At 36.0% G+C, this 13,154-nt stretch overlaps 1 protein-coding gene across 1 annotated transcript in view; it reads right to left on the bottom strand.

Annotated features, from left to right (window-relative positions):
• USH2A (usherin) overlaps nucleotides 1–13,154 on the bottom strand; it is a 391,984-nt gene that overhangs the window by 60,282 nt on the left and 318,548 nt on the right. The window contains exons 56-60 of the mRNA XM_040059986.2: nucleotides 12,187–12,294; nucleotides 11,455–11,638; nucleotides 10,531–10,688; nucleotides 4,453–4,611; nucleotides 3,651–3,813 (exon numbers count right to left, since the gene is read on the bottom strand). Coding sequence (XP_039915920.1) covers nucleotides 3,651–3,813; nucleotides 4,453–4,611; nucleotides 10,531–10,688; nucleotides 11,455–11,638; nucleotides 12,187–12,294 — 772 coding nt within the window. The remainder of the gene's footprint in view (nucleotides 1–3,650; nucleotides 3,814–4,452; nucleotides 4,612–10,530; nucleotides 10,689–11,454; nucleotides 11,639–12,186; nucleotides 12,295–13,154) is intronic.

Genomic DNA, 13,154 nt, shown 5'->3' with positions numbered 1-13,154 from the left:
CTAAACTCTGTGATAAACAGTTTTTTCACACTGAATGATCAAATATGCCACCAGCTGTAAGCTGATTCACAGGCAAAGCTGTACAATGTAGCCTGGTTAAGTATTTAGATCTTATTACTGCTGAATATTTAATGAATGAAACTTATGGTTAGGTAAATGGTTCCATCTGTAGTGCTAAAACCCAGAATATCTTCATGTATGAATAAACTTTGAACAGAAGTGGTTGAACAATCTGTAATCATTTCAATCGTCTTAAGATTTAAGATTCAGCTGCTCATTTAACTGGAAGTATTTTTTGTGTACAATGAGCTGCAAAGGAGAATAACATTTCCAAGAGCTGGAAGCCGTCTCTTAATCTGCATAGTCTGATTTGCTGCTTACATTCATTTTGAAGATGTTCAGATAGCTATTTTTATAAGGGCAAATTCTCCCTGCCCCAGTGCCAATCTGAGGCGAATGACATAAGAAGGAGGATATAATCTCCTTTGTGACAGATAACTCCAGAGCTGTGCTGCAGCAACTCCGGCTGCAGCGCTCGCCCCTCGGCTTCCTTGTGTGTGCGGCGACGGTGAATCCCCAAAGTCTTGAGGGTCAAACCTCGAATTTTCCTCACAAGTTTACCATTCACCACACAACTAAATTACATGTTAGCAGTGCCTGCTGCTTTCCTTACCAGAGTGGTAGTGAGTTATTTTTAGAAACACTGAAAAGTCTTGGGGTAAAATTCAACAATTGGGGAATCACGCTGTCAAATGTGGGGGAACAATGCAACATTAGCAATGCTCCCCCACTTTCACAACAGTCTAACATTTAATTAAACAAAGAAACCTCACTTACATTTGTATTCAGCAAATATACACTAATGTAGCTTTCATGATTTGGGGTATTTTTTTAATTAAACGTGAGTTCTGACACAAAAAGAAAAAAAAAAGAGAACAGAAGGAATTTGAAGTTGTTGCGTGTAATATACTAGTTCAGACTGGGTATTACATGAATTACAGGTATAAATAAAAGCCTTCAGGAATTCTTGTATTCAATGACATAACCATCCATAGGGATTCCTACATTAAACCACCCAGTAACATATGTTCCTTGGAAGCCGTCTTGGGTACAACTCATGGTTAAGGGTATACGGTTAAGCAATGAATAAATCATAAAGAGTAAGTCTGGAAGCCTCTCCACAGCAAGTTGTGACAGCCACTGAGACATGTCTTCTACCTTAGATTGCCTCTTGATTTTTCTGCTACATTTTCAGGACTGCTCAACTAAGGAGAGCTACATTTCAATCCCACAATTATACACTAAATAATATAATCTTATTGAGCAAGACATAGATGGTTTCAGAGAAAAATTCAGACGCTCCCTTAAGGAAGTTACCAACCAAAATACTTCTAATTTTGCAGGCAATATGTCTGTAGAGACCATCTCATGTGCCTCCTGTTAATCAATTGAGAGCAATCCCATTAGCTCATCTGACCCATAACTTACTAAAATGCAGCAACAAATACATATCACCTATTTTTTTTTTTTTTTTTCAGAGTAGCAACTTCTGTGGTTGGCAGAGCAATGTTATGTCATGATGAATGGGAACAGAACTAGATTATATAATTATTCTCATAACCAGATCTTTTCTCATTCACAAGCTCTTCTAAGTTGTGGTCTTTGCTAGAAAATTTTAAAAGCCTCATATCTGTGTTTAAAGCCACTTTATGAATTAAAAAAAATAAATCACCATCTCCTCTATCATAAAGTAACATTTTAATTTTTTGGTTTCTATCAAAATGCCTGCAAACTTGGGAGTAGTTTTATGATGCTAGAAGAAAGCATGAGTCCTGCCACTTTAATGCAGAGATTGCACACACACTAGGTCCCCAAGCATTCCAGGTTCTGAGTTAAATGAATTTATTTTGGTGGTGATGCGGTAAGGAAGAGGCACATACTGAAGAAGAAATTACATTCCATAACCTCCCATAGAAATACTGCAGTCTTGCTGCTATAACAATGTAAGGCCATGTGTGGGTACAAAATGAAAAAGAACTATGTGCTTACATCCCATTTCTGATTTTTTTGCAGCTATCTGAGAAAGATTTGATATTGTTGTTGTCTAAGCACATTTAAACTTCAGCTGAAATAACTGCCAAGTGATTCATGCCTATGTAGGTGAATATACCGATTGTATCTGGAGCCCCAGTGCGCCATTTTCATTTCACTTTAAATAAAAAACAAAATGTATCTATGTCAGTCAGTGCCCTTCTGCTGTACTCAGAGGTATCAAACAGGCTACAATTATGATTGTGAAGTGATTGTGTCACATTGGAGGAAGGTTTATTGCTTTTGAGTCTGCTAGGCAGTAACACATTCTGTTTCATATTACTCTTTATATCATTGTTTGGCTGTGACTAGAATAATCAAATGCCATCAAATGCTGTCAAATTCAATTTACAGTATTTTTCACTGAAGCAGGCTTTCTGCATTATATTTCCTGTTTTCCCTTTCTATGGTTGCCATGGAATAGCAGGGGTAATCATCAGCTTTATTTAAAAAACCAACCGAGTGAAGACATGTTTTTGGCTATAACATACATTTTATTCCTCTTTATGCAGGGGAGGGACTTGGGTTTTTTGATCAGACAATTAAAAAAAGGCAAACAAAAGACTATTTCAAGACAGGAATTTTAGAGACCACTAACATCTTTAAGGCAAAAGTGAATTTATATTATCACTGAGGATTCCAAAAAGTAATTGGATATCTCATCTTCTCAGTCGCACCTTTAATACAATAAAAATACAATAGGCTAGATAGTTTTACAATAAAAAGTTCCAAACTCTTTGTGGGAGGCTAGGACCAGCCCAGCGTGTGTTTGCCATGCATACTTGAGAGCTGGAAAACTCAGGAACTTCAGAGTTTAAACTTCTCAAATATATGGCTTGAGTTCTATATTCTCTGATTTCTGAAGCCATTCAAGAAGGTTGCTGCAGCAAGCTTTTAACAAGGGGTCAACAGGCACAGCAGAGATCAATGCACTGCTAGTTTAATACTGCCCTAAACACAGCTATCTGTACAGAAAAATCCTCACACAGAGCTTAGGAAACTCCTCATAGGAAGTGAGAATTCATCAGTCAACAACCTACACAGGGCAGATGAATACAAATACCAAGGTACCTAAACAGATGCACTGTAATCACAGTCTGGATCACTTACTTAGGAACATAAATTATCTTGGAAAATTGATCTGGTTTAGGAACCTAGATACCTTTTTCTTTTAAAAATCCCAGAACTGCTGAATTACTCCTGTTTCCATTACAAAATTCTCAACTGTGTATAGGAAAAGATTTAAGTTTGTGCCTAGTGGTCTGGGTAAGCACAGTACAAGTATCTAGCCTACAAACTTTTTCAAAGGCTTTTGTTCCCTTAAATTTTTAAAATGTACTTTCACATGCTTGTTGTATTTTGTGTTTCAGGAAGACGTTCTTGTTTGAGTTCATATTCCCAACATGGCCACCCATACACCAGCTTCTTGCCTTAGCATTTGAAAGGTAATATATATTTTTTCATGTACTTCTACACTTTTTCTCACCTCCCAAAAAACAAGGAATAAGGAAAGGAGCCATTAAGTAGAACTAAGAATCTGAGGTGGTAAGGGCATTTACCTGTAGATAAAGTAGTTAGTAATGATGCCATTTGGTTTCCTGGGTGGTGCCCATTTCACTTCTATGAGTGCAGGTCCAATTGCTTTAACAACAGGTGGGCTCAGTTCTCTGGGAGGTGCTTCAGCAGTTCTTGAATATGTTTGACCTCCCACTCCACACCCACCTACAAAAGTTTGTGTAGGGATAAGAGCTTTTTCCTTGACAAAAAGATACATTAAAAGCAAATGAATGTTAAGTAAAGAAGCTGCTGGTGGAAATGGTGTCTCATTTCACTTCATTTCATTGTTAAATAAGCATTTAAATTACCACAACTCTACCAATGAATTACTCCTGATTTTCAGCAGTGAGAGTGAGGAGCAATTTGGTTCAAAACTGTCATTTTAGAAATATTTGTTTCAATAGGTTTTTGAAATTTCCATTAGAGACAGGGAATTTCTAGTTTTTGGGCTCTTCTCTCCTGTCTTTATGATCACCACTTCTTGTTGGTGAGTAGTTAGAGAACTGATTCAGTTCTGTACATGCATTTTTAAAGATCTTTAAGCTGCTTGTGAAGAACTTTTAATAAATGGCACATATGACCTAAAATACGTATTTCAGACCTCCATTTGATATATTCATAATATATGGAGAAATACATACATGATACATGGAGGAATATTCAATCCTTCATTCAGTGCTAGGCTTTCTTTTTACTAGGTAAACATTTGACTCCAGTGTAAAATAATTTCATCTGTTTTGCAGAGCTGAATCTACCTGGAAAATCCCTTCCAGTCACATAGACAAGTGTTTTAAATTGCCTTACCGCTCTGGCATGCTTGTATTCTTATCTCATAGAGGGTGTAGGGATCCAGGCCATCGACAAAGGCAAAATGTGCGCTTCCTACTGGCTTCACCAGCAGAGTGGGACTGCTCGCATTTAGAAGGATGTTGTATTCCAAAGGCACATTGACAATGAATATCCCTGTTGGGAACCAGAGAGGAACCAGTGATTATCTGAAACACTAACAACAGTGCAGGACAACTTCAAAGAGCCATTCATCACATGCAGTTTTAAATGTAAGCCCCCTCTGGAGGTTTTTCCTACTGCCTCCTTTGAAAACTACAATCATTTAAATATAAACTGAGACAGATCCATCTGCAGATTATGAGTGGAAGACAGACATTACAGTTCTTAGGTAAGAATCAAAATTCAATTCAGTCAATGCCTGTTTTGCAATTGCCACTTCTGGGAAGACCGACCTTATGACTTGGAACTAGGCAGCTTTTATGCATTTTGGAGGAGTAATGGCTACTAAGCACTGCTGTTTGAATAGTCATATGATCAAACAAGTGAATTGCAACCATTCAGCAAATTATGCCTTTTTACCCCAACAGCAGTAGCTGAGTGTAGGTTCTTAGCCTGCTTCGGAAGTACAATACAATAGCTTGAGCCAAGAAACATATAATTTTAAATGATGTAAAAACAAACTGTTCATTTTTTGTTAAAAAAGAAAAAAACCCTCTCATTTTTTAGTATTTGAATTCAAACACTTTCCACACCTATTTATATTCTCATCTGTCCACCCTTAATTTTCTAGTTTTCTCGAGAAGCTGAAAAACCCAGTTCCTTCAGAAGAACAGGCTAAGCCATACACCATGTCTTTAGAACAATAGGCAGATGTTCCTGGATATTCTCTTTTCTTATTCTACATGGTGTTTCTAAGGGTTTTGGTTGATTGGTTGGTGGTTTTGTTTGATTTTTGGTTTCCTTGGGCAGTATTTTTAATTAGGAAATGGGCTGTAGGCTTTTTAATTTTTGTCCACTGTAGACTGGTCTGTGCAGACAGCAGCAATTTCATAAAACCAAGAGAACAACCAAAGAAGAGTTTGTATTAAGTGTGTTTCCTTCATTGTGCAGTCACACAACAGCCTTAAGAAAGGACAAAGTACAGACTAGGCAAGGTTCCTTTCTGAGACGAGTCAAGATATATCTGATTAGTAAAAGCACATTTCTCTTTCAACACAACACCTACTTTAGATGTCACAGAGATGTCTTTGTGACTGCAACAAGGACCAGATGCCTGTTAGCAGTTCTGAGACTTGTCCAGACCTTGAGAATCATTTCATTTGTGACTCTGGAAAACAACTCAGCTTTTTCTCCTAATTACAATTTTGGTCCTTTTCTGATAAAGCATCTACGTTGATACTATTACCCTGAAGCTACAAAGAGCATTTTTTTTTCCACTATTGTGCATCTTTTAGATGGGTTTTTTTTAGCTAGGTATGTATGTGAATATATATAACTAAAAAACAAAAGTTTGCAAGAAATTGGAGATTTCAAGTTTAGCTGTGGTACTATGAACAACTGATGTACTTTGAAAGATCAGAAAAATCTTTGAAACACCATGTTTTAACAATTCTCATAAGAAAAAGAGAATATAAAAATCCCAAAGAAATAACATTCTGCTGCCTGACTAGATACTAGCAAAGAAAATGCCATTACACTAAAAAGCTGGAAAACAGCCCTGAAGTAGAGGCATGACTTCAATCTTATAGCTGCTCAGCTTACAGGAAGAACAAAGATGTTAGGAGTTTTTGGAAGAGGTGAAGGGACAGTAAGACAAAAAATTCCTCTGTAAAATTTTCCTTCTTCAATGTAAAAGTTACAAGTACCAAGAGCGAATCATTAAGAATGGAATAACAGAAATACAACTTTTTAAATCAAGGAGAGTGTTACAGATGTTACACCTCTGAGAGGTGATCTTGACATAGATTGGTTTTTGCATCAAATTAATTTTTGCCTGATATATGGAAGATTAAATGCTCCAGAAAAATGCACTTGAGTTTGCAGTGTAAAATTTTGCTAGTAATTAAAAATAAATTGTTAAAGATAAATAATTATTATTACTATTAGTAGTAGTATTTCCACCCTATAATTCGAGGGTCTGTAAAGGATACAACAGAATATCTGAGAGCTCGAAACGGTACAGAGGAAACCAGTATTTTAATCTCCTAGTTAAGGCCCTCTTCTCCAGTCCTGAAATCTGACCAGATATTTCAGCCAGAAAAACCCATTCCTTTATGAGAATTAAATAATTCCAGTTTTTGCATCTGATCAGTGCATTAATTCTAGGCAAAGATCACTTTGAAATTGAAACTATTCAGAATGCTTGATTTCCCAAGGAAGATTAAATATAAACAAGGCCAGCTGAATCCAGCCATCAGTATGCAGCAAAGGACACCTATTTCAAAACAAATGACCTATCCAACAATGTTGGACAGTGTTCAGTCCATATCAAAAATTATTTTAAAAACACCACCTCACACCTGAAACACAAAATGTTAAAATTCTGCTAAAAGTTGCACTATATTAGGCATAATACCAATAATAAATATGCTCAGGTGAAAAAATACTCTCAAGAAGTAAAAATGAAATTGTAAATAAAATCACATATGCATCCTGAAAAATTCCAATGTCCAAAGGAATCCTTCTACACTTCAACCGAATTCATTGACTATGAAGATCAAAGGATCACTTCCTAATCTGAAAAATTACAGTATATACTCTTACAACACAGAAACTTGTAAAAAACCCCTTTCTTTCAGAACAGCCTTCAGCATCTGCAGCCAGTCTAAAGCCACTACCCTGTGTGCTCTGATGACTGAAGGAAATGAAATGGGCATATTTGTTAAAGTCATCTGGGAAACCACACGACTTGGTTAGTTCCAGAGTTCATAAATTTATGTCAGAATAAAAGGAACAGTAAAAGCACAAGTGAACCAATTTACCCTAAATGCAAATGGCAGTTTTGTTATTTGGTGTCAAAGTTACCATGAGCACAATGACAACCTGCCATAACACATTTTCATGTTCACTAAAGAACAAGGATTTAGTTGGTTAATATTCCCAGCAATACTCTTTTTCATAATTTACAACAACTAGATGCTGATAGGTTATTTAACATTTATGAAGTTAAGATGTAATCAGAAAAACCCTGATTATCTTTACAAATAAAAAAGTGAAATTATTCCTCTCCCCCCCCCCCCCCCCTTTTTTTTTTCTCTGTGACTTCATTTCACAGCAGGTGCACATTTTGCAATGGGACAAATCAATCAAATGAAGCCCTGGGTTTTTGTGGGCATATTTGGATAACATTTAATGAACAATTCTGTGCAAAACTCTGCAAATTAAGTTCGACAGCTCTATGTACTTCAAAACTAGGCTAGGTCAAAAGTAGAATTTGCAGCACAAGATGCTTAAAATTGGCGGTAAAAAGCCACAGACTTACAGACTGGTGACCAGGAATCTGTTTGAAGTTAATTGCTGAAAAATTGTTTGTTATGATGTGAATGAAATTCAATCACAATTAAAACAAAATAGTTAAATCTTTTCACTTATAGGAAACAAATACTGAAACAGGAACCTCACATCTTTTAAAGTTCTATTTTAATATTTAGATTCACAAAACTATCTATTTGGCTTCCTGAGATTAACTATTTACATTATGCTTCAAACACTCAGATGTCTCAATCTGGTTGCATCAAGTATTCCCACCAAGACCCTGGAAATAGTAACAGCTGGAGATGCTGATGTTTGCAAGATAAAGAACTTGGAATACTGGGCTTGAAAAGTTTGTCTTACAGTGAGGTGGAGCAAACAATAATTTACTCAAAATAAAACAAAAATAAGAGAATAGGATGTTAGTTTATCAAAAGACCCATTTTCTAGTCCACAAGAAACCAGGTTAATTGAGGAAGCTGCGACACATACATGGTATTCAAATACCATGTTTGAGTCCAAAAAGTAAGAATAAATAGTAAGAATAAAGTAAGAGTCCAGATTTCAAACAACTTTCATTCTAAGTGTTGCAGCAGCCCTCTTAGTAGAGGGTAAAAATGAACTGAGGCAGACTTCTTGTTAAACACAGTGCAAAAAGGGTCCTGGTTTACTCCTCTTCACAGTTTAGTCATCTTAATTCCAGCTATTCACTGACTCTGTCTGCTGTGAGTACTCCCTATTCTTATAAGATCAGCTAGTAGCCCTGAAGTGCGATAATAAAAGGAACAGCAGGATTTACTTTCCTTTTTCTTCCTTTCTAGCTGAAACAAGGACAATACCCAGCAGAAGCACAGTATGTAAATCCCCTCTTCATATTTAAAAACTTAAATAATCAGCTCCACAACATGAAGGCAAAGAGGAAGAGTCTAAGTTATCAAATATGTATAGAAGCGAGGTAAGTGTTCAAGGTGAGTCCCAATATCTGGAAAAAAGGACACGTTCCTTTCCCATCTGAGGGAACGATTTCTACAGATGCATGAATACATCAACCCTGCATCTTCTGCAAGTCTATAATGTCCAGACTCCTCCTCATCCCTCTGATTGTGTGGTTTCAGGAATGGATGAACCTTTGTATGCATAATCTTGATTGCAACATAACCAAATGTACGACACAGAGCCTGGTTCTCCTTGCAGGCTTGTAACCTACTGTGAGGAACAGGAATTTAAGCAGCTGGAAAAGGTCTAGAACAAGGAGGAGCTTTTCTGGGAAATGCCCCACTCTTCTCAGCATATGCTATTCCAATACATTCTTATGTTTTAAATCTATTTATAATGTCGCTGAATATTTTGTACCTTAAATAATATTTACTATCAAAACTATAATGCAGCATGAGTCACTTTCCAATAAAACCAACTGTAGATTATATGCCATTTGAATTCACCTGCCTTCTGCAGGGTTCTAAATCCTTTCAGGCAGTAGGGGAAAAAGTTTAATTTAAGATTTTAATCTTTTTCATATATTATAGCATTTCTATAATGGATTTTGTGCTCCTGAAAACTAAAAGATTGACAGCTCAGGGTATTATAGATTTATTAATCATTGCTTAAATGGGTAGGGTGAGCACTGCTAAGCACTGCCACAGTACTTGCAATCCCAGTCTTGAAGGGAAAATACGTTTTCTAGGTGACTTTATTTTTAATGCCAATTGACCCTTGCTAAGCAAGGATAGATCATCTTAAATAATTAGGGAGATATTAAAAACTCACATGAATTCATTGATAAAACAATGATGGCTATTATTGCAATATGCAAACATCTGAAGTTTCTAAAAAAACTGACATAATTTTAACTGAAAAAACACAGTATCTACAAACTAGATAACACCTTGTTGGAGATGAACTACACTAGACAAAAGATTGTTCATTACAAGGCTCTCATTGTCCCACAATAAATACAGCATATAATTTTTATAACATCAGTAAAGTGCACCAATCACTGAAGCGATGATCTCTATCAATGAAACATTGCCAAGTTTCTCTTATAATAAGATACTATAATTCAATTAATCCTTGTTAGCCCAGCTTTATAGCAGGTGAAGGCCACCTGATCATGTTCAGAAGAGTAACTAGAGGTAAAATACTTCTGGACCTTTGCTGACCCACCATCCTGCAAGGTAACATATCCACGTAACACTATGGAGCTCGGATAAGTAAAATCCACTCAATCAGGTCAAAGCTAGCACAGGATCGCTGTCACACAACCTAAAAGGCTGTCAGGTTTCCCCAGAGATAACTAAGGTTCATATGAACAGAATAAAAAACTTAAAATTTGCTGGGTTTTTTCCTTAATACTTGCACTCAATAATAGCTCACGACATCAAAACATGCAGGGTTTTGCTCAGCTAAACCTCACAATACCTGTGTCAAGTATCTAGGTCAATATTATTAAAATTATATGTCTCTAGGATGCAGCAGCATTAGATACTGGTTATTTAAATCACAAACACTAAAAACAAATACAAAGAATAAAAATATCAGAATGATTCAGCTGCCTACCTGGATATACTAATTTTTCAATACTTTCATTTTTCTACAAAGTAGTACATAGAAATATATTTTTACCTGGCACATCCCAAGCTAGAAATATAGAATATGCATCAATTACTGTGACATTATATGGGACATGAATTTTCTCTGGTGTTCCTACTGGTGTTTGTATAACATATTTATCACTAGTGTTGCTGCCGCCCCAAGTGCTGGCTTCCAGCTGGTAAACATATCTGCACAAACACAAAAAGATCAGTAGACAATGCAGTTAGAAGCTTTAGGCACATCAGAAACAGAACATTTCCATTTTCACCAATTTAAAGTGAATACAATGAGTATTACAAGTACTGCATCAGTGAAGATTTTCACATATAAGTTTTCTTAATATGAGAAAAGTAACTTAGAATAATAATTGTAATAGAACCTTATATACCAAAACTAAAATACTAAGACTAAATACTATACTAAATGCTAATACCAAAATTCAAATTAGCTTACATAAGAAAGAGAAGTATTGACTCAAAAAAAGTCAAAACCTATTTCAAATAACTTCTATAAAAATACCATCAGCCACTTTTGATCCTGTATGTTAAATATGCACTGAAACATAAGATACCATGTGCAGTGCTGTTTGTCATATAAAACCTGAAATTTTTTGGAGTTTATTCCATGATGGAAAAGCACCTACCATTGAGCTATTGACAAACCATCCAAGGAAAAAAACAAAACAAACCAAACCAAAACAAAAGCTTTGCTTCTTTGAATCAGAATGGTCTAGTCTCAAAAACAAATCAAAAAATAGAAGACCTCTGATTAAGGTCTTTCTAACATTTGAAAGACTCCTAAAAATGCTCCAACAATTTTCAGTTACAAAGTAATATTATAAGAGACTTTTCTTTTTTTTTCACAGTAAGTTATATTGTGTATATTTCACTAACACAAGTACCTACGTATTTCAAGGCCTTTCACCTGTTAGCAGAGCTCTTTAACATGCCTTACCTACTGTTAGGCTGCAGGTTGACATCTGTGAAATTCAGGTCTGTACTGCCACCCAGGAAAATCTGCTCTCCATCACGGAATAATCGATACTGAGTAATGAGTCCGTTGGGTTCCTTTGGTTCACTCCAGTACATTTCCACCTGTGTTGAGCTGACTATGATATGATGAGGTTTTGGCCATACTCCTAATAAAATCAAAATGACGCAAATTTAATTTTATGACAGAAACGCATAAGTGTTGTTTTTTTTTCTTTTCCCACACTCATGCTGCTGTTTTCAGCAATGTGATGAAAACATAAGACATTACCAAGGAGAATGACAGAATTTAATACACTTTCTGTATTTATCCTATAACAAATGCAATCAGACAAGGTAAAGATTAATAGAGAACGAGGCCAAAGGCTGTAGCCGTTATATGCCCAGCAGTCTCTGCATATTTATTTGTTCTTTAAAAAATATTCACCTTCTAATCCTAACTCCATTAATGAGGCTAAGGAACTTAGAGATGTATTTGGGGAAATTTTCACAAAAAATAAGTAGAAATGCAGTGCCAGGCAATGAAGAGAATGTGGCAAGATACAAAAACTCCTTGAGAACTAGATTCTCTTGTGCAAATTTCTACATGATAGCTTGATGGATGACAGAGGAGTTGAGAGCCTTGTTAATCCGTCAGAAAATACAAGCCCGTATGACCATCCCTTTGCAGTTCTATAAGAATGCCGTTCTCCCTTACCATGAGGAGCAGCTTGTAAAGTTTGACCTGAAAATGGTTGGCTGGAAGCACACCCAGCAGATGTGCATGCAACAAGCACAAAGCTGTAATTAGTGTATGGCTGCAGACCTAGAAAGAGCAAACAGAGGTTAGGAGGAGATGTTGACATCAATCATTCCAAGAATTGTATCTCTGCATAGAAAGTTACTGGACTTAAAGTTAACTTTCAGCATTTTTGGCAAACATAAAGTGTGAACTATTCTTATATTACACCTGAACAATACTGAAATGGTGAATTCACACTAACTTGGACATACATCCTCTACTGATTTAAAAGACCAAACAAAACAATTCAGACTACTGAATGTCTGTCTATGCTGCAATGGATCTAGGGATATCCTTCATATCAGCTATAAAACAAAAAACTTAGATGACACTTGCAATACAGAAAAACACCTGAAAGTGCAATTGCTTACAGTTTTGGACTTGAAAAGCTGAATAATCTGTAATGTTTTGCAAACTTATTACAAATACATTTGAAATAAGATAATAAAATACTCACTTGCACATGAAACCTTCTACTACATTGCAAACAAGTCCAAGGATACTCCTGCCACTTTCCCAATTTCTATTTTTTTATTTTCCCTCTCTTTTTTCCCCTATTTAATACAAGACCTTACGATAAATGCCACAAAGCAGTTAGAAGCTGAGCTACAACCAAGCCCTCCTTACACAATATTAATTTTTTAAAACTTTCTTTTCAGCTCAAACCTTCTATGCTGGACATCCTTGAATGAGAAGATAATGTTTTGCCTTTTTCTTGGCAAAAAATCCCCCCAGCTGTGGTGGTGTGAGAGTTGTTTTATTAAGTTATTAAGTTATTTTTGTAAGATTTTTGAGTTATTTTTATAATGGTTGAGTCCACTGTATACCCCTGTGTTCTGCATTGGTTTTCCCCTTATGAGTTAGGTTGTTTTGTCTACGGTATA

The sequence above is a fragment of the Hirundo rustica genome, chromosome 3 (assembly GCF_015227805.2).
Source record: "Hirundo rustica isolate bHirRus1 chromosome 3, bHirRus1.pri.v3, whole genome shotgun sequence".
Lineage (NCBI taxonomy): Eukaryota > Metazoa > Chordata > Aves > Passeriformes > Hirundinidae > Hirundo > Hirundo rustica.
The sequence above is the reverse complement of the archived record's forward strand: the minus strand, read 5'-3'. Positions and strand labels throughout refer to the sequence as shown.